This window comes from Canis lupus, chromosome X (genome assembly GCF_011100685.1).
Source record: "Canis lupus familiaris isolate Mischka breed German Shepherd chromosome X, alternate assembly UU_Cfam_GSD_1.0, whole genome shotgun sequence".
Lineage (NCBI taxonomy): Eukaryota > Metazoa > Chordata > Mammalia > Carnivora > Canidae > Canis > Canis lupus.
The window spans coordinates 6,330,355-6,354,248 of NC_049260.1; the positions used below are offsets into that span (position 1 = coordinate 6,330,355).

The window sequence follows — 23,894 nt, forward strand, 5'->3', positions numbered from 1 at the left end:
ATTGTGCGAGGACATGACACTGTTGTGTACCTACTGCAGTACCCGCGTTGCAGGTGCATCAGTAAGATCGGGAGTCTTCTGTAAACCACATGCCCTGTCTCTCTCTGTCGGCTGCCATGCATCAGAAAGTGAGGACTCATAATATGCTCCCTTAGACTTACCTCGTTTCTACACGTGCCTCCTTTGAAAGACACTCGTGGCCGACCCTGGCAGTGGTGTTTCTTGCTCTCACTTTAAAGCGATAGGATTGTTCCTGAGGAGCATTCACATTTGGGGGCATCGCCTGCTAGTTAGCAGACAGGCAGCTTTTCAAGCTGGGAATAGACAAGGAGGAAGGCAGTTGTTGTCTAATGTAGAAACCAGAAACTCAGGACGCCTGAGTGGCTCAGCAGTGAACGTCTGCCTTTGGCCCAGGGCGTGACCCTGGAGACCTGGGATCGAGTCCTGCGTCAGGCTCCCTGCACAGATCCTGCTTCTCCTTCAGCCTGTGTCTCTGCCTCTCTCTGTCTCTGTCTCTCTCTCTGTCATGAATAAATAAATAAAATCTTTAAAAATAAAGTGAAAAGGGAAAGAAACTGGAAACTCTTCAGTAGAGCTGGGAAAACCAGAGCATTTTCTGTCACGGGCCAGCCGGGCTCTGTGACAGCCACTCAGCTCTGCTGTTGTTGTGTAAAAACAGCTGTTGATCATACATAAACAAGTGGCCGTGGGTGAGTGCCAATAAAACTTTATTTGTGGACACTGGAATTTGAATGTCATATCAATTTCACGAGTCACAAAATATGGTTCTCTTGATTTTCTTCTCAAGCACTCAAAAATGTAAAAACTATTCATGGCCTGCAGGCCACGGTTTGCTGGCTCTTACCTAAAGGAACACACCTGTTTTATTTCTCCCTCTCCTAACTTCTGCTTCTTGAATTGGCGGACATTTGGAGGAACAGCTCTGTGAGGTCCTTGATGTGATTAAGACAGAATCCAAGTCGTGGTCCCTTAGCAGACGCACTGCCAATGTTCAGGGAGCTAAGGCTTTTAGGAATGTGAGGGCTGCCCTGCCATGACCTGAGGAGTGGCCCTGGACCTTTGTCCGCGCCCTAAGGATTCTGTCAGAGGCGATCCCTCACCCCTTCCCAGGGGACATCTGGCCGTGTTGGAAGACCTGGTGCTACTGGCATCTGGTGGGCAGACGCCAGGGCTGCTGCTTAGCATCCTACCATGCACAGGAATGGCCCCACCACGGATTCAGGTGGTCCCAAATGTCTATAGGGCAAAGCCTACTCACTACTACTATCACTACTTTATTTTGTATTTTACATCTTTAACCAGTCTTGTGGCTGTGAAGATGTAAGTTGCTGAGCATTTGATGAGAAAACTTGTTTCTTGCATCTGCTGACATACATAGGCAGATCCTTGAAGTCTTATCTAATATGTAGGTTCATAATATTTTTTTAAGATTTTATATGTTTATTCACAAGACACAGAGAGAGGCAGAGACATAGGCAGAAGGAGAAACAGGCTCACCACAGGGAGCCTGATGTAGGACTCAATCCTGGGACCCTGGGATCACGACATGAACCAAAGGCAGATGCTCAAGCCCTGAGCCACCAAGGTGCCCCTAGGTTAATAATATTTTTAAACATTTTTTTGAAAGATTTTATTTATTTGAGAGAGACTGAGAGACTGAGCATGAGCAGGGTGAGGGGCAGAGGGAGAGGAAGAAGCAGACTCCCTGCTGAGGATGCGCAGGGTTCAGTCCCAGGACTGCAGGATCACGAGCCAAGCCAAAGGTAGATGCTTAACCAACTGAGCCACCCATCTACCCCTTTGTGTTTTTGTTTTTTAATGTTTTTGTTACTCATTTAACTTGAAGCATCTAGAGGTGCTATTTTATGAAGACGTAAGAGTTCCACAGCACTTGATGGGTGAGGCATCGCCTGCTTTTACATCTTCTAGAGAAAGCCACAGGGTTTATTTTTTCAAAACTCCAAAGGCCATGTTCTATGAGTAAATGACCTCACTCATGACTCTGTGATACCGGAAAGGGAACTGTCAAGACCCAAATAAATCCTGCATATGTGGGTGAGAATCAGTGTCTTAGAAGCTTCATAGCCAGCCTGTGTGTCTTTCTAAAATTCGCTGGAGGGCCTCGTGTACGTTGTGGAGAAGCCATTTCCGATTTTTCAGTGTTAAAGGCAATTAAGTCTGTAAGTTGATTTAGGGATTAATCAGTGTTAATCAGTTAAAAGTGTTGGCTTAAACCAAAGTCTTGAGAAAAGCAGTATTCTTACGTAGAAGCAATAACTGGCAGTGTCTCCAAGGTAGTCTGCTGACATCTGGGTGCATGAGCTCACATGGTAGTTGTAGAGAGCAGGGGACTAGGAAAGGGCATCATGCGTACATCGTCTGGCTCTATGACGCAGGCTGTCTGAGCAGCGGTTTGCTGTTACTAGGTTGAGCACTTTTAAGGAAGGCTTCCTTCTGGGGTTTCCTCCTGGACAGACAGAGATGGGTAAGTAGGGTGGAGAGTTTACAGAGTTTGAGAGGGGACTCTGTGGCCACTTGGGAGGTGCGCAGATGGTTTTGGAGGTAACCCCAGGGACCGGATGCCTTTCCTGTCACGTCAGCATCGGCTATTGATGTGCACACGGGTCTTGGATGAAGGCCCCAGCCAGCCATTAATTAACCCAGAAGGGCGGCCAAGTGCAGAAAGGACCCTTTCTGAAGGCTTCCCCCTGGGATGTTTTTTATTCCGTGAAGAGCGGCATTATTTTTCTAACACAAGAGCCCCTCCTCTGCTCTCCGAGCCCTGTAGCCTCATTTCCTACTTAGAAGCACTGAGTCGTTCTCATGCAGATTATTTCTGGAGACATTGCCAGGTTTTAATTACATTTTAATGAATGTGAAAACAGTTCATGTTCATAGGAGAAAATTTGGAAAATACGAAAAGCACACAGATAAATCTAGCGAAATTCCACCCCCAGAAGTAGATGTGAGACTTTTTTGGAAGGTTATCTACCATTTGTGTGTGTGTGTGTGTGTGTGTGTGGGCACGCGTGTCCATGCAAAACAAAATTTATCATGCACATTCCATCTTGAAACCTACTTTTTTCCAACGTAACACTGTATCATGGACATTTTGCCTGATGCTGAAATACTCTTTTAAGGACTTTATTGTACTGGTTTATTCCCATATTTTAAATGGTAGTACTGTTGCTAGGACTCTGGTAATAAAATAATAGACTCTAATAATAAAATAATAGTTGTTTCGTTATATTTATAATTATGGGCCATCTGACTTCAAGTCAATAAATAACTAAGATTAGTGAAAAATCTTATCTTTGGGTGGTATCTTTTCTTACTGTAAAATAATAGACATATACTCATTGGTCAGTATGACAATAAGTCCATGAAAGAAAGAAAGCAACCGGCACGTAACTACCATAGATTTTTTTTTTGTTATGATCTTCCCCCCCAATATTTTCCATGTGGATGTTTTTCTGTAGTTGGGGTCCAAGTGTAAATGCCATAATTTATTGAAACGTATTGTGATTGAGCAACAAAATGTTGGATCAGCTACATGTTGTCTTAATCACAGTTACGTAGGAGAAAGAGATAATGCGAAGTGACAACAAAGCCAGCCTGTTTCCCCTCCAAAATAAGCTGGTCCCCAAGCAGGTTTTAGGAAAGGATTATATGTAACTGCTATTACATGCATGAAACATTTCCTCCTAACCTGACTGCTGGGTTGTGTAATCAGAATCAACCCTGGGCTGTGTAAAGAGAGAAACACGTCATGAGGGAGGTCAGAGTGTCCATGGAGAAAGGCAGAGAAAGCGCCTGTGGTAGGATGAGGTCACTTGGAGTGGACTTCCCAGCTGCTCTGCCTCTCGGTCCTCAGGCTGCGTGGAGACCAGGCCCAGAGAGCTGAGCCTTTTCCAGAAGATTACTTTAAGTGATGGATTCTTCGGCATCGACGCCAGTAGGCTAAGAGGGACGAGAAATGAGACAAACTTTCTTCCCTCCCTGGAGGAAAAGAAATACTTTAAAAGATTTTAGGAGGATGTTTCGTAATGGGGTGGATTGTCATGGGAGCAGCGTTCCCCTCTGATGATACCAGATGAGCGCTGTTTCCCCTTAAAGCTGTGCTCACGATATGGGGACAGGGCCCCCTCCTGTTGGCAGGACGCTGGCTGCTCCGCCTTGAACTTGAGCGCCAGCTCCCAGGTGGGCCTGCCTTGGTCATTACGCTTAAGTAGTGACCCCAGCCCTGGGATCCTGCTGCTGGGGGCGCCCCTCTGCCTTCCCGGAGATTGCTGGCACGTAAAACCCTGCGAGGACCCGCTGAGTGAAAGGAAGGCCTTACACACCGTCTGTCCTGCGACTGAATGTTGAACTAACTGGCTCAGAACTGCGACCAGTGGGAGTTTCCACCACCTTGAGATGAACTGGCAAGAGGTACCATAAATACGTCCGCGTGGGGTTTCTGCACCGCTTCAGCCCCAAGTTCCCGAGGCTGTAGGGAGGAAGGTGTCTCAGTGGCGGGGCCGCTGCGGACAGACGGACAGACAGACACACGGACGTGCCCTCAGGCGGGCTCTGGGCATCCCCAGGTCATCCTCAGGCAGCTCTGGGAGGGAGGGGACGTCGTGGCTTTCCCTGGGCACCCCCCTGCGCTGAAGACCTCTCATCAGCCTAACTGAAGGTGACTCGGATCAGAACAGGGTCAGGCAAGAAAATGCACACAGATGCGCTGAGGAGGTGTCTGGTGTCTTGGGGGTTTTCTTGCTTCCCTTCTGTTGGAGGCCAAGGTGGCCGTCCCAGGGCTGGCAGAGCTCTCCTTTATCCTCAACCTGGAGAGGTCAGAAAGCCCTGCTGGAGTGTCCGAACTGGAGCTGGAAACGGATGCCATTCTGGAAACCAGCGAGGTGTTGAGCAGTGCACGGCGCCGGCACCCGTACACGGGAGGAGAGGACTAAATACCCGCCCGCGGCCTCTGTGGACACTGCTGGCTCTGACGGGTTTTACACGGGCTTGCCTGTTTGGAGCCCGCTGATCCACCATTCCCAGGGGACCGGCTCTGAGCCGATCCCTCCAGAAGGCCCGTTTAAGTCCCTCTTTGGGAACATGCGCAGTTGGCTGGCGAGGTGGCATAGCTAGCTTGCCCTGGATCTCTGCTGTGCCTGCAGCCCTGCTCTGAGAATTTCTATAAAAGCATTCAAGCCTCACAGCCTCTCCCAGCATAGGGGCTATTGCTTTCCTGAATTTGGAGATGAGAAACTGAGGCACGTTTGTGGATCTGGAGCTAGAAAGGGGTGGCGACGTGATTAGAAATCAGGCTGTCTGGCTCTTAACCACTAGGCGCCCTGAATCCCACAGTTTCCCCCTGACTGTATGCAGCCAGCACAGGCATGTGCCCGCAACGATCGTTCTTCCAGAATGAAGAGAGGACACGAGCCAGCCTCTACCCCACGTGATAGGCGTTCATGGTGTTTCACGTCAGACCGTAGCCCAGACGGCGATCTTCCTGCCCTGGGTGCAGGGGAGCATTTGGTGCATCATAAAAGGTCGACGTCGTTCTGATGCAGCGCCCCCCGCCCCCCCCAATGGCTCCTGCACTGCTTTCCTCTCTTCCTCTTCCCCTCTTTCTCCCCAAATGCTGTCATCATCAGCAGGAACGTACCCTCCCCATCTTCCAGAGCTTCTCTCCTTGAACTCGGCCGCCCTCTCATACTTTGTGGGGCTTTTTGGGGCTTGGCTAGGGGAGCCTCTCATTATCCGCGTAGATACCTTAACAGCTTAAAGGAAGAGGTGTGTGTGCCGCTGTGTGTATGAATGTGATCAGTCCCTGCTGCTGCCAGACACTGTGCCTCGACTGCAGCAGATCCTCACTGTTTTCTCTCTCATCTCCGCCTACCTCATTGCCCTTCAGCACAGAAAGTGCTGGGCAAAGCGCATGGATATGTCTTCATTTGCAGGAGGATTTCAGTAAATATGGGGCTAGGATCCGGGTGTGCATATCTGATGTGAAAGACCTCCTGCTTTCCAAAGTGAAGGCTTCTCACTCTCTTCACACGGCTTTCTCTCCTCAGAGGAGTTTGTTGGAAATGACACACGGTGCTGATAATTTAATAAAGTACGCAGGAAGAGCTAGAGCCATGGTGGGATTGGCGATCTTACGGTGCCTCTAAACCCAGATAGGCCAGCCTCTTCGTGGTAAATGTGCCTTCTCTGTGTTCTCATTTCAGATAGCTGCGGCTCTAATGGGGGGCAAGCAGGGTGAGTTAGGGGATTCATTGTGGTGGGGTTATTTTGGCTGAGGTCCCGAGTGGTGAGATAGGGACTGGCAAACCTGGGCCAGAGTGAGGGTCAGGCCCAGAACCTCATTGGAGGGGGGTGGTCACTGAGTGGCTCTGCAAAGCATCCATGGGTATGCACATTTCTGGGCAAGGGACACAGTGGGGACACAATGGGGTCACAAGGACCCAGGAGACATGTCCTATGGCCTCGGTATGCTCTTTCTTCCCCCTGAAATCATCCCAGTGGTAGTTTTATATTGTCCCATTTTTTTGACACAAAGCATATAAATTAAAAAGCAGACTTCCGAGCTTCCTGGAAGAGGCCAATTCATAGAGACAAGAAGTTAGACAGAAGAGTGGGTGCCAGAGCCCAAGCAGTCGGGGGGAATAATGAGTTAGTGTTTAATGGGGTTGGGGATTCAGTTTGGAAAAATGAGAACATTCTGGAAATGAATGCTGAGGATAGTTGCACAACAGTGTGAATGCACTTAATGACAAATGCGCACTGGAGGGGTTACGACTGTAAATTATATGTTCTGGTTACCACATTGCAGACAGAAGAGCTGAACCATTCGTGTCCGTCTGACTTTCCTTTGTCTGCTGTAGACAACCCTGCCTGTCCTGTCCCCATGGAACTCGTGCAGCGTAGAGCAGCTCATGTTAAGGGTTTCACAGCCTCGCCTTGCTTTTTCTTCGCCATCAGAGACAGCTGTTTCATCTTTAAGCAAAGGCAGGCGTGGCAGGGCTTGAGAAGTAGTATCCCTACAATCGAAACTCCTACCGTCGAAGTGATTCCTCACGACCGGTGATCGTAGAGGACGACGAGGGCCTCTTCCCTCGTCTTCGCTTGTGCGCGGCCTCAGAACACGGCACGCACTGGGCAGGTGGCGGGAGAGGCGAATGTCCTCGCTGACACCCCGAAACCTTGTGCTGGGAATGCCCCCCCCCCCCCCGCCCGGTTGCGCTGCCTGCCCCAGCAGGGCTGTGAGTGCCACGAATGCCAGTGCGTTTACTTACATGATGTTACGCAGCAGAACCCTGGGGGGAATCTGTCATTTTATTCTAACATCCTCCTGGGAAACTGAGGTCTCCTCTCGGAGGAAACAGGAACTTTACTTCCCACCCTCATGAGTGGATGTGGGTGAGGTTAGTCTAAACGGTAACTTTTGCCGAGTGAAGATGAGTCATTTTACTCATCGGTGTCCAAAGAGTAAAGTGGACCCCGCAGAACCACCACCACCACCTTCGAGCACGTTGCTTAGCGGTATTGCAGCTAAACACCCCCATTAATTGTTGGTCTCTCTTGATTTCAGTGTAATCCAACCCAGTGACCTGAAGGGCACCTGGGTGGCTGGCTCAGTGGGTCAAGCGTCTGCCTTTGGCTCAGGTCATGATCTCAGGGTCCTGGGATCGAGTCCCGCATTGGCCTCCCTGCTCAGTGCAGGGGGCCTGCTTCTCCCTCTCTCTCTGCCCCTCCCCCTGCTCGCTCTCTCTTCCTAAAAGAAATAAATAAGGGCAGCCCGGGTGGCTCAGCGGTTTAGCGCTGCCTTCGGTCCGGGGCGTGATCCTGGGGGCCTGGGATTGAGTCCCACGTTGGGCTCCATGTGTGGGGCCTGCTTCTCCCTCTGCCTGTGTCTCTGCCTCTCTCTCTCTCTCTCCCTCTCTGAATAAATAAATAAGATCTAAATAAATAAATAAATAAATAAATAAATAAATAAATAATCAGTCAATCATAAACCGATCAACCCAAGGAGTTGAAGTGAACTGAACATTGCTGGTAGGTTTACAGTCAGTTCAAAGAACATTCTCGTGTCTGTATTGAATAGTCTAAAAATATATATGTACATTGTACTTCACTAGTTAAATCCTTTCTCTTCTTCTGGAGTTAGGTTTTATTATTATTTTTTTTAAAGATGTATTTATTTTACAGAGGGAGAGCATTTGCATGCGTGTGCATGTGAGGAGGGGGCAGGGGCAGAGGGATTGAAACTCCGGCAGACTCCGTGCTGAGCACGAATCAGACACGGGGCTCCATCTTTATGACCCTGAGGTCATGGCCTGAGCCGAAATCAAGAGTCAGACGCTCAAGAGTCAGACGCTCAACCGACGAAGCCACCCAGACCCCTGGAATTAGGTTTTAAAAGAAATACTCACTTAAAAGCTAGTGAAGAAGTTGTTCAGTTGCAGGGGAGGTTTGATCCAGTTACTATGATTTCAAAAATTAAATGATGTAGTTGAGGTAGAGGACCCAGTGGGGACACGTGACACATCTTGTCATTTCACCTGGCATGACATTTCACCTGGTTCTCTTGCAGGCCGAGACTGGTTTCTGTTTTCTTTTCTCTGCTGCTTACAAATCAAAAAAGCCTTTAGAAAATTAACACGGTATTGGGAAAAGCTTATCCCAGCTTACAAATTTAGAAATTCCATCCATGATCAGAAACCAGAGAGCCAGAGCTTATTTGGAGCTTTTCCTAGTTGGAAAAAAAGATTGTGCATAAAGAAAAAGAAGAGTAACAGACTAACAAAATTTGTCCACCGTCCTTGGTGTCTCAAGGATGTTATATCCTTGTGCTTCATGGTCCTTTGGGCACACGTGTGCAGACGCATGTATTTATTACAGACACTTGTGGGTGGACAGTGAGAACGAGGCTCTTGGGGTGCAGGTGTGCCCGGGGCATCTTCCCCTTAGAAAACAAAAAAGATGTGGATGCTGAAAGAAGAAATCAATATTTTCTTTTTGAATGAAAATCCTGATAATTCTGTAGAAAAATTTTACATAAGCTATTTTAAAAAGCCCAGCTCCTGGGCCACCTGGGTGGCTCAGCGGTTGAGTGTCTGCCTTGGGCTCAGGTCATGACCCTGGGGTCTTGGGATCGAGTCCCACGTCTGGCTCCCTGCATGGAGCCTGCTTCTGTCTCGTGAATAAATAAATAAAATCTAAAAAACAAAAAACAAACAAACAAAAAAAAAAAAAAAAAAAATTAAAAACAAAAAAACAAAAAACAAAAAGAAAAAGCCCAGCTCCTGTGGTGCATTTTAAATGTTGGCTTCTGGGCAGCCCATGTGGCTCAGCGGTTTAGTGCTGCCTTTGGCCCGGGGCGTGATCCTGGAGACCCGGGATCGAGTCCCACATGTCAGGCTCCCTGCGTGGAGCCTGCTTCTCCCTTTGCTTGTGTCTCTGTCTCATGAATAAATAAATAAAATCTTTTAAGAAATAAAATAAATGTTGGCTTCTAGTAGCCTGGCCATGTCGTTAAGCGGCATCTATGAGCTAGCTGCACGTTGCCCTACGTCTTTGTAAATGCAGTTGGTGTCAAACACAAAGTGCTGGTTTTTCTTCTGCAGAGAAAACGAGCAGCAGTTTTGGGATTTGGGACATGTGCCAATGTCCGGGGATGGTTTTGATCATCACAACTCTAGGGGGTGGGGGAGGTTGTCCTGGCGTCTAGTGGGCAGAGGCCAGGGAGGCTGCTCAGCACCGTACAGTGCGCAGGACGGCCCCATAACAGAGAATCATGGGGACCCAGATGTCAGAAGTACTGCCGCGAAGAGCCTGTTAGTTAGATTTTTACTTACTTCTAAGTGCCTGACGTGACACACAAAAAGAGAACGGAGCTGGGGGAGGTGTGTGGGTCATCTCAGGCCGCTGCAACAACATACCACAGCCGGGGCAGCTTAACAGACGTTTCTTTCTCGAAGCTCTGGAGGCTGGGAGCCTGAGATCAAGGCACTGGCGGGTTTGGTATCTGGTGAGGATCCACTTCCTGTTTCCTACATGGGCGTCCGCTCGTTGTGTCCTCACTGGGCAGAAGGACAGAGGCTCTGGGGGCGACTTTTAGAAGAGGGCGCTAATCCCATTCGTGAGGGCTCCACGCTCACGACCTAGTCACCTGCCAGCGGCCCAGCCACTCACCAGAGGGAAATCGTCGTTGTAGCCGACTCCTTACCGCCCCTCGACGCCACCAAAAGTCGGTTCAGCGTTAGTGTTCTGTGGCGCACATTTTTGTTATTCTTTACTTTCTCTCCCCTAAATAATAGGTTTTTTTTTTTTCATTTGGTTATGCTCTGATTTCCTACCTTTTTATTTAGACTCTAATATTTTCCTAATACTGTCTTACGAGTGAATTCCTCAGAATGCAAACAAATCTCAGGACAGATCTGTATTTTGACTGTCAGGTTTTTTTTTTCTTTTGTCTTTTTTGTCAGGTTTTTTCTTTCGGTATGCACAGAAGTACAGAATATCACCAAAGTAACTCAAGAAGAGTTTTTTTCTTTTTTTTTTTCTTTTTTTTGAGAGTTTCATTTTTTTTTTAAGGCTTATTTATTTATTCATGAGAGACACAGGCAGAGGGAGAAGCAGGCTCCCTGCAGGGAGCCCGATGCGGAACTTGATCTCAGGACCCCGGGATCACGCCCTCTGTTGGAGGCAGATCCTCAACCACTGAGCTGCCCAGGTGTCCTTTTTATTTTTTTATTTATTTATTTTTTAAGATTTATTTATTTATGATAGAGAGAGAGAGAGAGAGAGAGAGAGGGGCAGAGACACAGGAGGAGGGAGAAACAGGTTCCATGCCGGGAGCCTGATGTGGGACTCAATCCCGTGACTCCAGGACCGCACCCTGGGCCAAAGGCAGGCACTAAAGCACTGAGCCACCCATGGATCCCCCCAGGTGTCCTTTTTAAAAAGAATTTACAAATTTATTTGAGAGAGAGAGAGAGAAAGAGTGTGAGATCATGAGCGGGGAGCAGGGGCAGAAGGAGAGGGAGAAGCAGACTCCCCGCTGAGCAGGCACCCTGATGCAGGGCTTGATCCCAGGACCCTGAGATCACAACCTGAGCCAAAGGCAGACGCTTTTAACTGACTGAGCCATCCAGGAGCCCTGAAGAAAATTCTGGTAAGTAAAGTGAGAACTGGAACGACCCAAGACACAGAGTGTTGGTTATCCATTGTGGCCTAATAATCATCACAAATTTCCAGAGCAGCTGGAAACCACACATTTCTTGTCTGGCAGTTTGTCTGGACACTGAGCGTAGGCTTGCCTTTGCTGAGTTCCCTGCCCAAGGCCTCCTCGCAAGGCTGTAGATAAGGTGGTTGCTGGGCGGCATGTGCATTTGGAGCTTGAGCGGAGAGGAGATTGTCTTCCAAGCTCATGTTGTTGGCAGAATTTCGATTCCTTGTGGTTGTAGGGCTGAGGTGCAAAGCTTCCTGCAGGCTGTCTCCATTTCCGTGGGCGGTTCACATGATGACAGCCTTCATGTTCGAGGCCAGCAGGAGAATGTCTCCCTCCAGTCCACTGTGCTAGAGCAGAATAATTATGACATCTGGTCACTCTTACCATAGGACATAACCTAAGGAGTAGAGTGACATCCTCATCCTTTGACACATTCCATGGGGTAGAAGTGAGTCACGGGTCCTGGGATCCACAGTTGGGGATGGGATCTTCCCAGGGTGGGGCTCACTGGGTGTGTCTCTTATAATAGCATTTAGTGTGAATCCTCCCAAGGGGAAGCCTACATTGCCCTTTTATCTTTTTTTCTAAGTAAACAAAAGTTGATTCTCCTTTAATGGGAAAAGTTTAGCCACCAGTAAAAATGCCTGGACACGAATGGTGTGGACCTCTGAAGACAGTTCCTCAGCAGCCTAAAATGTTTGGTGTTGGTGACCTCTCTGAAAGGGGTCATGGCCTTTCTTGGCTTTGGCTCTTTTGGGAGCGAGTGTTGTTATTGACGTGTGCATTAATGACGTGTGTGTTAATGACGTGTGCATTCTAGTTTGTTGGTATCTAAGAGTTCTGCTGATTGATTGGCCTCTCTCTCGTCTTTGGGCTAGCTTGCTCATATGCCTAACAGGATCATTGAGAAGAAAATCAGATTCTTCTTATTTGGTCTATGTCCATGCTTCACCTTCCTGAGACCCGGCTTCTTCATAGAAATGATGTCAAGGTGACATACACACTTCACTCCTCAGGGATCTGTGTTTCCCTTCTCAGTGCTGCATACGGCCTATAGGTAGAGTGACCATCGGGTTTATCATTTCAGCCTTATGAGTGAAAGGTACCATGGTTGATCATTTATCTAGAACAGCAGGTGCAATCTGGTTTATGTGGTCACCTGCCCTAGGGGTGTTGACATGACTTCTGGTCTCCTCACAAGTCTTCTCTGTCTGGAAAAGCAAGCACTTAGTGTCTTATCCAGCCGAACCCGTCAAAGTACACTTCACGACGCCATTCATGCTTGCTACCGAGTATGTTGTGACTACCATGCATGTGTGATTTTTATTGAATAAAAAATTGGGTTTTGTTTTCATTTTCTGTTTTCCCAGAATTTGTCATAAGTATGGTTTATCCCTGACCATATCCCAGCCTTAGAAAATACAGCAACAAAAAAAATAATAAAATAAAATAAAAAAAGAAAATACAGCAACGAGCTTTCCCCTCCTTTTGAAGCCTTTCTCCAGGATGTATTTTTTATTTTTATTTATTTTTTAAAAGATTTTATTTATTTATTCATGATAGACATAGAGAGAGAGAGAGAGGCAGAGACACAGGCAGAGGGAGAAGCAGGCTCCATGCCAGGAGCCTGATGCAGGACTCGACCCCAGGACTCCAGGATCGTGCCTTGGGCCAAAGGCAGGTGCTAAATCACTGAGCCACCCAGGGATCCCCCAGGATGTATTTTTTAAAATATATATATTATTATGAAATTATACCATCATGGGTATTATTTTTCCAGTCGTCTCAAAAAGAATACACGGACAAACTTACGGGCAGTGTTTCAAAACTCTCTTCCTACTTTTTCCTGTTGTCTCACAGAGGGTGGCTCCCGCATCATACAGACCTCATCGCCGCGAGGTGAGGCTAAGATGAGCATAACCAGTGACGAGGTGAACTTCCTGGTGTATCGCTATCTCCAGGAATCAGGTAAGAGGCTTGGGCTTCTGTCAGTCGGAAAGTCGTCTGCAGTATGCCACATGCGGAACCATCCACCAAGGACCGAAAGCCCAGGCAGTAGAAGAAGAAGGGCAGATGATGTTCTTACTGAGAAAGCTGAAGGGGAGGGGAAGGTGCTGGGGTTGCCCAATTCCGGGGTGGGATAGGACGCGTGTTCTTTCTTCCCTTGACATTTCTGCCCAGATGAGATCAGATTGGAGTCAAGGTCAAGAGCAGTTGGGATAGATGTGGAAATGGGCATCGAAGGGCTGGTGTGTGTTCATTGTGTGTACGTGTGAACCGCTCAGATTTAAGACCACTGATGTGCTGAGCTCCTAAACCCCCCCCCCCACCACCACCACCACGGGCCCTTGGCAATATCCCAAAACATAGGGATGGTTCTGGTCTCTTCCAACACTTTTGATGATGACCAAAAAGTTACTTTATGATAAGCAGTGAACAGGCCAGAAATGTGCTGCCTGTCGGCAGAATGGACCTTGTGGGTGGCAGCTGGGATCCGCAGGGGGTGGGAAGGGGACTGACGAGCGCCCGGGGCCCGGGTTCTGGCCTGGCTTTGTCACAGGACAAAGGCAGCCCTCTGAGGAGGCCTTAGACGCCTCTGCGCCTGGATTCCCACGTTGGCAGTGTCGCCGCTGCCCCACCCAGGGCAGCCTCAGCACAGTTTGGAGGCTTGCTTGTGGGTACTTTTTTAACTTCTCAACACTCTGAATTCCTTTTTAATTAACATTGTTAGATTTTTTAATTAATTTCCAAAGGAGTATTGTCTTTCAGCTTTGAAAGCTTTAAAATAGTTCATTTAAGATGTACAAATGACATCGATGAAAAACATCCTTGTAGCCCTGTATGTGCCCTTCCAGGGCCCGAGGGACGCCTGCCTCGGCCTCTCTGGCGCCGTCCGCCCCGTCATGGGGGTGGCAGTGGCCCCTCCTGGGCTCGGGCTTTGTGTGCGTGCGCTTCCTGCGCCCACGAAGTCCTTTGAGCAGCAGGCCGGGCAGGCAGCGTGAGCACAGGTGCTTGGCCCGGCGTGTCCGCTGCCAGCCCGAGGCCTGGGCCACCGCGCTGCTCGTTGGCTGTGCCAGCCGCCCAGCCTCCGCCGTCACACGCCTCCTCCCCGGGTTTCTCCCTCTGTCCACACTTGTCCCCGTTTCTCCTTTGCTCGGTCTCCCTTCCGGGACAGTTTCCTTCCGGAACAAGCCCTCCTGGATGCAGAACCAGCCCTCCTGGATGCGGACCTCAGCAGACCCCACCCAGCCCCCTGTTGACTCCGATCCCCGTGGCAGCTGCAGTGACCCCGTCTCCAAATAATGTCACTCTGAGGTGTACTGGCACTTAGGCTTCAACTTAGGTATTTGGGGCAGGACACGGTCTGACCCATACAGTATGCACAAGACTACTGCTCTCTCTCTCTCTCTCTTTGTTTTTAAGATTTTATTGATTTATTCGTGAGAGAGGCAGAGACACAGGCAGAGGGAGAAGCGGGCTCACTGCGGGGAGCCCGATGCGGGACTCGATCCCAGGCTCTGACCTTTGAACAAGCTATTGCCCCACTGGAGCCTCTTCTCCTCTGCCAAAAAAAAAGAAAAAAGTTAGCTTGGGCAAGAGTAATGGAGTACACGGGACTCGTGGCACGTTACAAGCACACACCTCTGCCGCCCGCATATGTGTCCCTGGGGGGCCCCAGCGAGCGATTTTCATGGGAAGCGCACAGTCTTTCTGCACATCTAGTAGATCATTGGGATCGGCCGTTGCCAGATATGGTGTGAGAGTGGTGAAATGTGTCCGACCTCAGCCCGTGAGTCTGGGGAGTACGTCGCGCGGCTCTGGTACCTCCCTCACCGGGAAGTCGGGGAGCTCGCCACCTGCAGCACGGATGCGGCCCTGCGGCCAGCTGACAGGCACCCAGAGCTGCTTGCTCCCCTGTGGACTTCCAGCCTTGAATTCGAGGCTCCTTTCTTTTAAAACCCCTCTGCACAGAGATAGGATGAAGGCAAAATACAGTCAAAATGTTTGAAGAAATCACAGGCTGAGGTTCAGGATGAATAAATGATGTGAAAACTTTGTGCGTGGCTTGGGGAGAGGGCTCCGGGCGGGCTGGTCCCCAGGGCCCGGGCGATGGGGCCGGAGCACCGCTGGCCTCTTTGAATAAACAGCCAGCATCGCTGCCCCAGAAAGGCCGCACTTCCTTTTCTCGGGTTTGTTTACATCTGGCTCCTGTTTGTTGCTAAAGCTTCTGTAACCAGACAACTGAGGAGGGGCGTCGGGGGACAGGAGGACAGAGTTTCACCTCTGAGCATCTTGCATCCCTGAACTTCTGTTTGTGGGAATCCTTGCATAGGGCCCCACCTGTCGCGGACAGACGGACCTTGTCAAGGAAGCTCTGCTTGAGCTTCCAGCTAAGGACTGTGTGAGCCCTGGACTGGACCGGAGGCCCCCACGAGGACGTGGTCACAAGCAGGCAGAGAAGAAATACCAGGTGTTCTTTTGGGGTCGTTTTCTATGTTTTCTCAAATCCTGAAGTTTCAGTTAAGCACCTAGTTATTGAGCACCCACCCAGGGCAAAGAGCATCGTCTCAGCCTGTCAGTGTCTCCCTTCTGGCTTTGCGGGGAAGGGAGGTACCGGGAAAATGTGTCCCTTGACCGCGCCTCCCCTTCGGGCATCTCTGTTCTCTGCCCAGCTTGCCTAGAGCAAGTCATTGAAACGAAGCCCTGTGTTACCGCAGGTGATCCATTCCTCAACGCCTCCCAATCTGGCTTTCTCTACCAGAAGGTTCTCTGCTGCCAGGTGTTGTATAGCAGGCCCCACCCTTATGCCCTGTGTGGAAGAGGGGGCTGTGGAGCAGGGAGGGAGGACGTGGGCAGGGGATGGCCTCGAGTGAGGAAGATGCTGTTTCTCTGGTCCGTGCGCTCTTTGAAGCCTCTCCGACCAGGGCCAGCCCCACCAGGTCCCAGCTCACCGTCCCATGTGCAGGGACAGCAGGTTCCTGGACCCCTACCCAGGGGTTGCTGGTCCTGGCCAGCTGAGCTGGAGGCGAGCCTGCCTTCTGCGCGCTGAGCCAGCAGGTGCCGTTCCCGGCCGTCCTGTCCCAGCACCTTCTGTCTTCATCCCGTCCCCGTGTCCTGTGCGTCGGTGAGGATGCTGCATCCCCAGAGGAGGGTTTCTGTCCTCGAGAGAGCGGGGAGGCAGTGCGTTGAAGATGACCCGCTGCTGGGGGGACAATCCAGGTCGCCTGTCTTCAGACCTGGGAGAGAAGCTCAGAAACGGGCCGGCTTCATTCCTCCGCTCGCAGGCTGCAGAATTGAGGTCATCGCGGTTCGGGTCCGGCCTTCACCGGAAGCGAAGAGGCAGGTTCCACGCCCAGAGGTGCATCCTGCCACCTGCCGGGAAGGGGCGATTCTCTCGTTGCCGTCGTTGGGTGAGGCGGGCGCCGGGCGTCCGAGCCTGGGCAGGTGCCGTCGGTCAGGTGGGCAGCGCTGGGGGCACAGCGGGAACGGGCCGGGGTGCCCGGGCTGCCTCGGGCCCTGAGGGGTAGGGCTTCGTCGTCGGTCCCCGCCGCTGCCGGGCCGTTGGTGGAGAAGCAGGTGGTGGCGGGCGCTCCCCGACCCAGGGCCGGGAGGAGCCGGGAGAAGCCCGGGGCATGGGTTCCAGGCCGCGGGGGCCTCTGCGAGCAGCTCCTGCAGGTGCTGCCGAACCGGGAGTGCTTTGCCCCGCTGGCGCGGAATGTGGTTGGAGGCGGACGCCCCTTCCCACGCTGTATGAAAAGTGGGGAAATCACTGAGCCCCTGCAGCCGCAGCGTTTCCTCCCGGGCTTCATCGCAAACTCGGGACTGTGAAGGAGCGGTTTCCTCCCAGATCCGACCGCGGAGGGGTTCGGTGGACGCTGGCGTTGCTGGAGCGAGGGGACCCCCTTACCCCGGGGGGAGCCGCCTGGGCTGGCCCGGGCCCTGGGGAAAGAGCCGAAATGCCTGGGTTTGGCAGGTTTGTGCCGAAGGTGAGAATCTGTGGTATCACGTGCTGTCCGCAAGGCTAGCTCCGTGGCTCAGGAGCGGAGACGGCCAGGGCCCCGCTTGCCTCCAGAGAGCAGAGGCGCGCCGGGCGTCTGGAGCCAGATCTCCCACGATCGTTAGGTGGTGCCCAGACTGGTTCCGTGGTCCCAGGCGGCAGTCCCGGAGAAGGCACATCTTCCCCTTCCTCGTGCGACGGGACTCGTTCTCCACCTCTCCCTCCCCCGTCACGTGTTGCATCTGTTTTTCAGTGAAGGTGTAATTTCCGTGCAGCAAAACTCACCCTTGGAAGACTACAGGCTTAGAGCTTTTGCCAAATGCATATCCAGTCCCGTAACCACCAGTGCCATCGAGACAGGAGAAAAGCCCATCACCCCAAAGAGTCCCGGGCTGGGGAGAGAGACCTGTTGCCTGTCCATGTACTTCTGCCCTCGCAGAGCTTGGTGGCTGTGGCCTGGGACAGCGTGCAGCCCTCGGAGCCTGGCTGCTTTCGCTCAGCACCGTGCCTCTGAGGTCCATTTGTGCTATTGGATGCGTCGGTCGCTGGTTCTTTGTTGCTAACTAATATTCCATTTTAAGAATGAGTAGCCATTGGCTTGGGCATTCTCCCGTTGAGGAGCATTTGAGTTGTTCCCAGGTTTTGATGATGACAACTGCAGCTACTGAGAAATGTCTGCGTACGGTGTGTTTTTGTCTGTGTGATCTGTGTGATCGTAGGCTTTCATTTCTCTTGGGTAGAAATCTAGGCGTGAGATCACTGGCTCGTGTAACTCGTGTGGGCTGAAGGTCATTGGAGGCCCCCGCATCCTTTTCAGGGTCAGTGGCAGCGAGGCACTCCTAAACATCGGTGGTTCTGTAGATTTGATTGGAGTAGCAGCGTGGATTGGTGCCTGTCCGCAGGGCTTACTGGAAAGTAGGTAAAAGGACGTCAGCCCCGGCAGATACATCTGCAGGATCCCGATGAAGTTTTACACTTCCTCTTTGGGTTTAAAATTAGCCTTCCTGAACCTGTTTGAGGCCGTGGTTTCCGCCAGTGAGTGACCAGATCGCCCGGATCTTTTTTTTTTTTTAAGATTTTATTTATTTATTCATAGAGACACAGAGAGAGAGAGAGAGAGAGAGGCAGAGACACAGGCAGAGGGAGAAGGGAGCCCGACGTGGGACTCGATCCCGGGTCTCCGGGATCACGCCCTGGACCAAAGGCAGGCGCTAAACCCCTGAGCCACCCGGGCTGCCCAGATCGCCCGGATCTAAGTGAGGGAGCATCCACAGCGCACACCTTCTCCCTACTCAGCAGTGCAGCTTCAGGCATGGAAATAGGCCACCGTGCAGCCTGGCCGGCCCTCCAGGGGACCCGACTGGGCGCGGGGCTGGACACGCGTCCCCCTGTGCGGGCTCCCGGGCACAAACACCATTCCTGCACGCGGGGCCCCCGAGACTCTGCTCACGGCCGAGCTCAGGCACCTCGGGTGCTCGGGGGGCTCCCCACCTTGAGGTTGACCCATGCCAACAGCCCGCAGAGGACAGACGGACGCTCCTAAAACCGCTCCATGATCGGTGGTGGTTCCACTGGCGGAAAAGAAACAAAGGCGAGAAATTGTTTTGTCGGGTGCGGTGTGGGTATGTTACCAAGTTGTGCGGCCCCGAGGGCTGTCGTTCCAGACATTTCAGGTAATAAAAGGCGCTTATCGTTATGGTAGATGGTAAAAATTGATTTATCATATATCACAAATCAGCAGGATGATGAACTTCTTTCTTTATTGGGAACGGTTTCAAGTATGATGGAAAACTCTTTCTACACAGAACTTCTGATTTGTTGTGGAGAGGCCGATTTATTATACATATTTATTGCCTCTATTAACATCACAAAACATGCATTATTCAGAGAGGAACATTGGCAGTTTCCTAAAATGAAAATCTACATCTTAGACAGCTTCTGTTTTCCTAAAGAGCCTTATCCACACACGCGTTGACTAGCTACATAGAATTAGGCCTGTTTCCTTTGATTTACGTAATAAACACATAGTTCCAGATCACGTCTCCTCCTTGGATGGTTCTGGATTATCTGTCATCCAGGAGGATAGTGAAATATTACATATTCGGGCTTTCAAGGTTCACAGCAGGACCTAGATATCATTCCGCCTTCATCTCGGGGAGCTTCTAGGCCAGACAAATGGGAAAGATTTCCTTGCCAGGTGGCAAGCACCCCTTTGTTCCCTGCCATGCCCATATACGATGTCCATGTGGTTAGGACCTGAGAGGAGAGTGTGTAAGGCTTAGGCGGGATTTTGTCTGCACAGCGAGCTCTGGCACAAAGCTAAAGATTGTTCTGTTCTAAACGCAGAGAGCTTTTACTTTCTGGAAAGATTACTGAGCAGTTTAAAAATCACGGCATGTGTATACGGCCACTTCCTGGGGCAGGTGGGGAAAGAAGCGGGTGTGGGTAAGAGAGTGTGCCTGGCTGTGCTGGGTGAGCTAGGGGAGGTCCCTGTAGGGTGCTGATGGGGTGGGTCTCCTCTTTGGGGAGGGTGCCCACAGCAACTTGCCCACTGTTTGCTCAGAAACCTTAGATAGAGGGTACAGAAGGCCCCCAGAAACAACACCGGGTGACCTGGGGCCTGTAAAATGGCACTTTTGAAAGCCAGCCCACCTAGATTCAAGAAGGTTTCCTTGGAAAGGGGCACCTGAGGGGCTCAGTCGGTGAAGCATCTGCATTTGGCTCAGGTGGTGATCCCCGGGTCCTGAGATCAAGCCCTGTGTCGGGCTCCCTGCTTAGTGGGAAGTCAGCTTCCCTGTACCTCTCCCCTGCTCTTGCTCGCTCACTGTGTCTCAAGTAATTAAATAAAATCTTTTAAAAAAATAAATAGAAAGAAGGGTTCTTGGGAATTGTAGTTCATCAGTAGAAGACACTTCTCCGAGGCCCTGCTTCCTGAGCCAGGAGCTGTCAGTTATGTCAAAAGTCTGGCTCTTGCTTAATTTTTTTTCCTGTCTTCCTCTTCCTCTGGCTTCTTGCTTAATTTTTTTTACTGTCTCTGCCTGGTTAAAGACAGCGAGCAGTTTGTATGGAAGGTCACTCCTGTCCCTGTTCACCATCGCAGATCTGTGAGCAGCTGTAGCAGGAGGGGTGTTGGAGAACGTAATGGACAGGCGTGCTCCCCTTCCTGCAGAGATAAGCTGCTGCCTTGAGGGGTACAGTAGAAAGTGCCTTCAGAAAATCACAGTGGAGACAAACCCCAGGGTCCACGGTGGATGAACAGATAAAATATGCTGCATCCGTACAAGCAAATGTCGTTCAGCCTTACAAAAGGAGGGACATTCAGACGTGGGCTACTGCGTGGACGAACTTTGAGGGCCTGATGCTGAATGACATAAGCCAGACCCACAAGGCTCTGCTGACGTGAGGCACCTGGAGTCGTCAAGTTCACAGAGACACAAAAGTAGAACAGAGGTTTCGGGGCTCAGAGGGCGGAATGAGGACTAGTGTTGAGTGGGGCAGAGTTTCTGTCTGGGAAGATGAGAGTTCTGTCTGGAAGATGAGAGCATGGTGGTGATGTTTGCACAACAGTGTGAATTACTTAATGCCACTGACCTGTGCACTTAGAAATGGCTAAAACGGTACATTCTGTGTTACGGGTGTTTCACCACAATAACTCACAGTGTTAGAGGTAAGAAGTTTCATGTGTAGACTATTTCAGAGGAAGAGAAGAAAGCACCTGAATTCCACATGGATGTTATTATATTAAAGGACTTTTTTTTTTTTTTTTAAGATTTTATTTATTTATGTGAGAGAGAGAGAGAGCAAGAGAGCATGTGAGTAGGGTTGGGGGAGAGGCAGAGGGAGAAGAAGCAGAGTTCCCACTGAGCAGGAATCTTAACTCGGCTTGATCCCAGGACCCGGAGATCATGACCTGAGCCAAAGGCAAGACGCCCAACCTCCTGAGCCACCCAGGTGTCTCTACATTCAAGGGCTTTTTAATAGAACTCTACAGCATTTGGGACAAGTCCTTGGCACACGCAGCATCATTTGTAAGCTAGATTGCTGTCTGATAAAATCCAGTTATTTAAAAAATTAAACAGAAAACAGCAGCCTCATTTGTAATAACAGTATATTGGAAACTCCCCAAATGTGCTTCACTGGATGATCGGCTCCGCAGACTGTAGTTGCATACCCTGGGGTCCCTCTCAGCATTAAAAAGGAATGAACTACGGATATGTGCCACAATGTGGATGAGTCTCCAGAGAAGTGTGCTGGCTAGCACAAGCCAGTATCAGAACAGTACGTACTGGATGGTCCCATTTGAACTGGAAATGAGAAGACTGTAGCCATGGCTGCTAGGGGTTGGGGTGGCTGTAACTACAAAGGCGTAGTTTGGGGAGTTCTTTTGTGCTGATGGAAAAGTTCTGTCTTGACTGTGGCGATGATCATGCCTATGGACATACAGAATAAAATTATACATGCATAGATTAGCCACACGCGCGTGCGAGCAGACACACACGCAGGTCAGAAGGTTTGCAATCTAGCGACCAGTCAACGAGAAGTCATTGTCTTGGTTTTGATACTGTAGTACAGCAAGAGAAGATGCCCCCCGGAGGAAACTCTGGATGAAGCAAACACAGGACTCTACTATTTTTGTGGCTTTCCATGAGTCCATAATAATTTCCAAATTATAAAATAAAAAATAAACCAAAAAATGTAATTTTGCACATCTGTTATCTGCATTTTTGCGTGTGTGTGTGTGTGAGAGAGAGAGAGAGAGTGGTCACTAATACAAAGACAGTCAAGACATTTTAATTAAATGTTGCAGGTCATTAGCCATCCTGTGGGCCCGGGCTCTGATGGGATACTCTTTTGTATAATAGATTTGAGTAACGGCCATATTAATTTGAAAATGGATGGCCATACAAACCTTCTGAGCCTTCTGGAAGCAGAAGAATAATGAAAAATCATCCGAAGGTGAATAGCACTGGTCTCATATCACTCAAATTTTTGCATCCTTGGGAGTTCAGCCAACGCGGGTGGACGTTGTACACTGCGCCCACCTCCTCCTGGGGAATTATCACAGGAAAGAATTCTGCTTTCGACTGGGGCTGTAGACACTGGGCAGCCTGCATTTTTACTGGAGATAAAAGCCTATGCGTGGCTTCTTCCCCACTCCTTTTCAAGTGAGTCTTAAAATGGTTTTGAAATAGCCCCCCCTGGGATCCCTGGGTGGCGCAGCGGTTTGGCGCCTGCCTTTGGCCCAGGGCACGATCCTGGAGACCCGGGATCGAATCCCACGTCGGGCTCCCGGTGCATGGAGCCTGCTTCTCCCTCTGCCTGTGTCTCTGCCTCTCTCTCTCTCTCTGTGTGACTATCATAAATAAATAAAAATTAAAAAAAAAAAATGAAATAGCCCCCCTTATGGGGGCACCTGGCTGGCTCCATCAGTGGAGTGTGCGGCTCTTGATCTTGGGGTTGTAAGTTCGAGTGGGTATAGAGATTACTTCAAAATAAAATCCTTTAAAAAAGTAAAATGGGGAAGGGCAAGGAAAAAAAGGCCCCCTTACGATATTCAGCTCAAAGGATTCTATAACATGGATGTGGTCAGCCTAAGAGCGGTGGGCAGGTTTGAGGGTCTTATTCCATGGAGATACTCTGGCTGACTGCACATAACGCATTATCCAGAGGCTTCCAGCCTATTCATTACGGTCAGGGTTCTCAAGCACTCTGGACACTTGGGGCTGGGTCATTCTTTGTCCTCTGGGGCTGCCTGGTATGATAGGATGTTGAGCAACAACCTGGCCTCCATCCGTTAAATGCCAACAACACTCCTCCTCCCCTGTGTTGTCACAGCCAAAGATGTCTCTGGACTTTCCCAGATGTACCCTGGAGGGTGAAACCACCCCCAGTTGATAAGCACTGATGCAGATCCTTTAGTATAGGATGTTTTTCCTCCACTGGTTTTTTAGTAAATGGAGTTTTAATGGGATTCTGTTTCTTCACACTTTATCTTCTTGGGCTACGTTTTGATTCCTTTTGCTGCAGAACTCAAATAGACTTTAACAATGAGCAAAATGCAGTCTTCATTTTTATTAAAATTTTCCAGGGTATTTTTCCCCTCTAGGAAGGCGGAAGTCTGCCAAAGCATTCACCAGCAGATAATAAAATAATTGGGAGTAGCAGACTTTCCATCTGATTTTTTTAAAAAAACAAAAATTTTTCTTGGCTTCTAGCAAGGAGGTTAGATAATCAGGGACAGGGCGCTACTCTCAATATTTGTGAATAATTTTGTCGACAAAGGTGATTAAGCAGCTTTGCCCACCACCATTGGAGCCCCTGACAAATCACCCGGTAGGTTGCACTGTGTTTCCAAAGACCACTTCATGCCTTCTTATGCAAGACGCATTTCCACAGATTGGGGAAATCATTTTAAAATGGTTCAGCTGTCTTAATTTAAACAAAAGTTCAGGGCTTATTGTTCAGCTGAGTCTCTAAAAATGTATTTTGACTGAACTGGCCCCTTTTCCTGGCTAATGTGTGTTCCTGTTTAAAAAGAGGAGTTTTATGAAACAGTAAAGGCAAGCATTTCTCTGAGATATTGGTAGTCTTTGCTTTAGAAATAATAAAGGAAAGCATTACTTTCATCACATAATAAATAAGGAGGAT

At 49.9% G+C, this 23,894-nt stretch overlaps 1 protein-coding gene and 1 long non-coding RNA gene across 4 annotated transcripts in view; both read left to right on the forward strand.

Moving 5' to 3' along the window:
- Positions 1-23,894, forward strand: part of TBL1X (transducin beta like 1 X-linked) — a 212,303-nt gene that overhangs the window by 148,744 nt on the left and 39,665 nt on the right. For all 3 annotated transcript variants that reach the window (XM_038586785.1, XM_038586782.1, XM_038586783.1), the window contains one exon: positions 13,109-13,216. In XM_038586785.1, coding sequence (XP_038442713.1) covers positions 13,159-13,216 — 58 coding nt within the window. In that variant the 5' untranslated portion in view covers positions 13,109-13,158. The remainder of the gene's footprint in view (positions 1-13,108; positions 13,217-23,894) is intronic.
- LOC119868358 lies at positions 13,711-17,933 on the forward strand. Its single transcript, XR_005386109.1, has 2 exons — positions 13,711-15,719; positions 15,967-17,933. It is a non-coding gene; the product is annotated as an uncharacterized LOC119868358 (long non-coding RNA).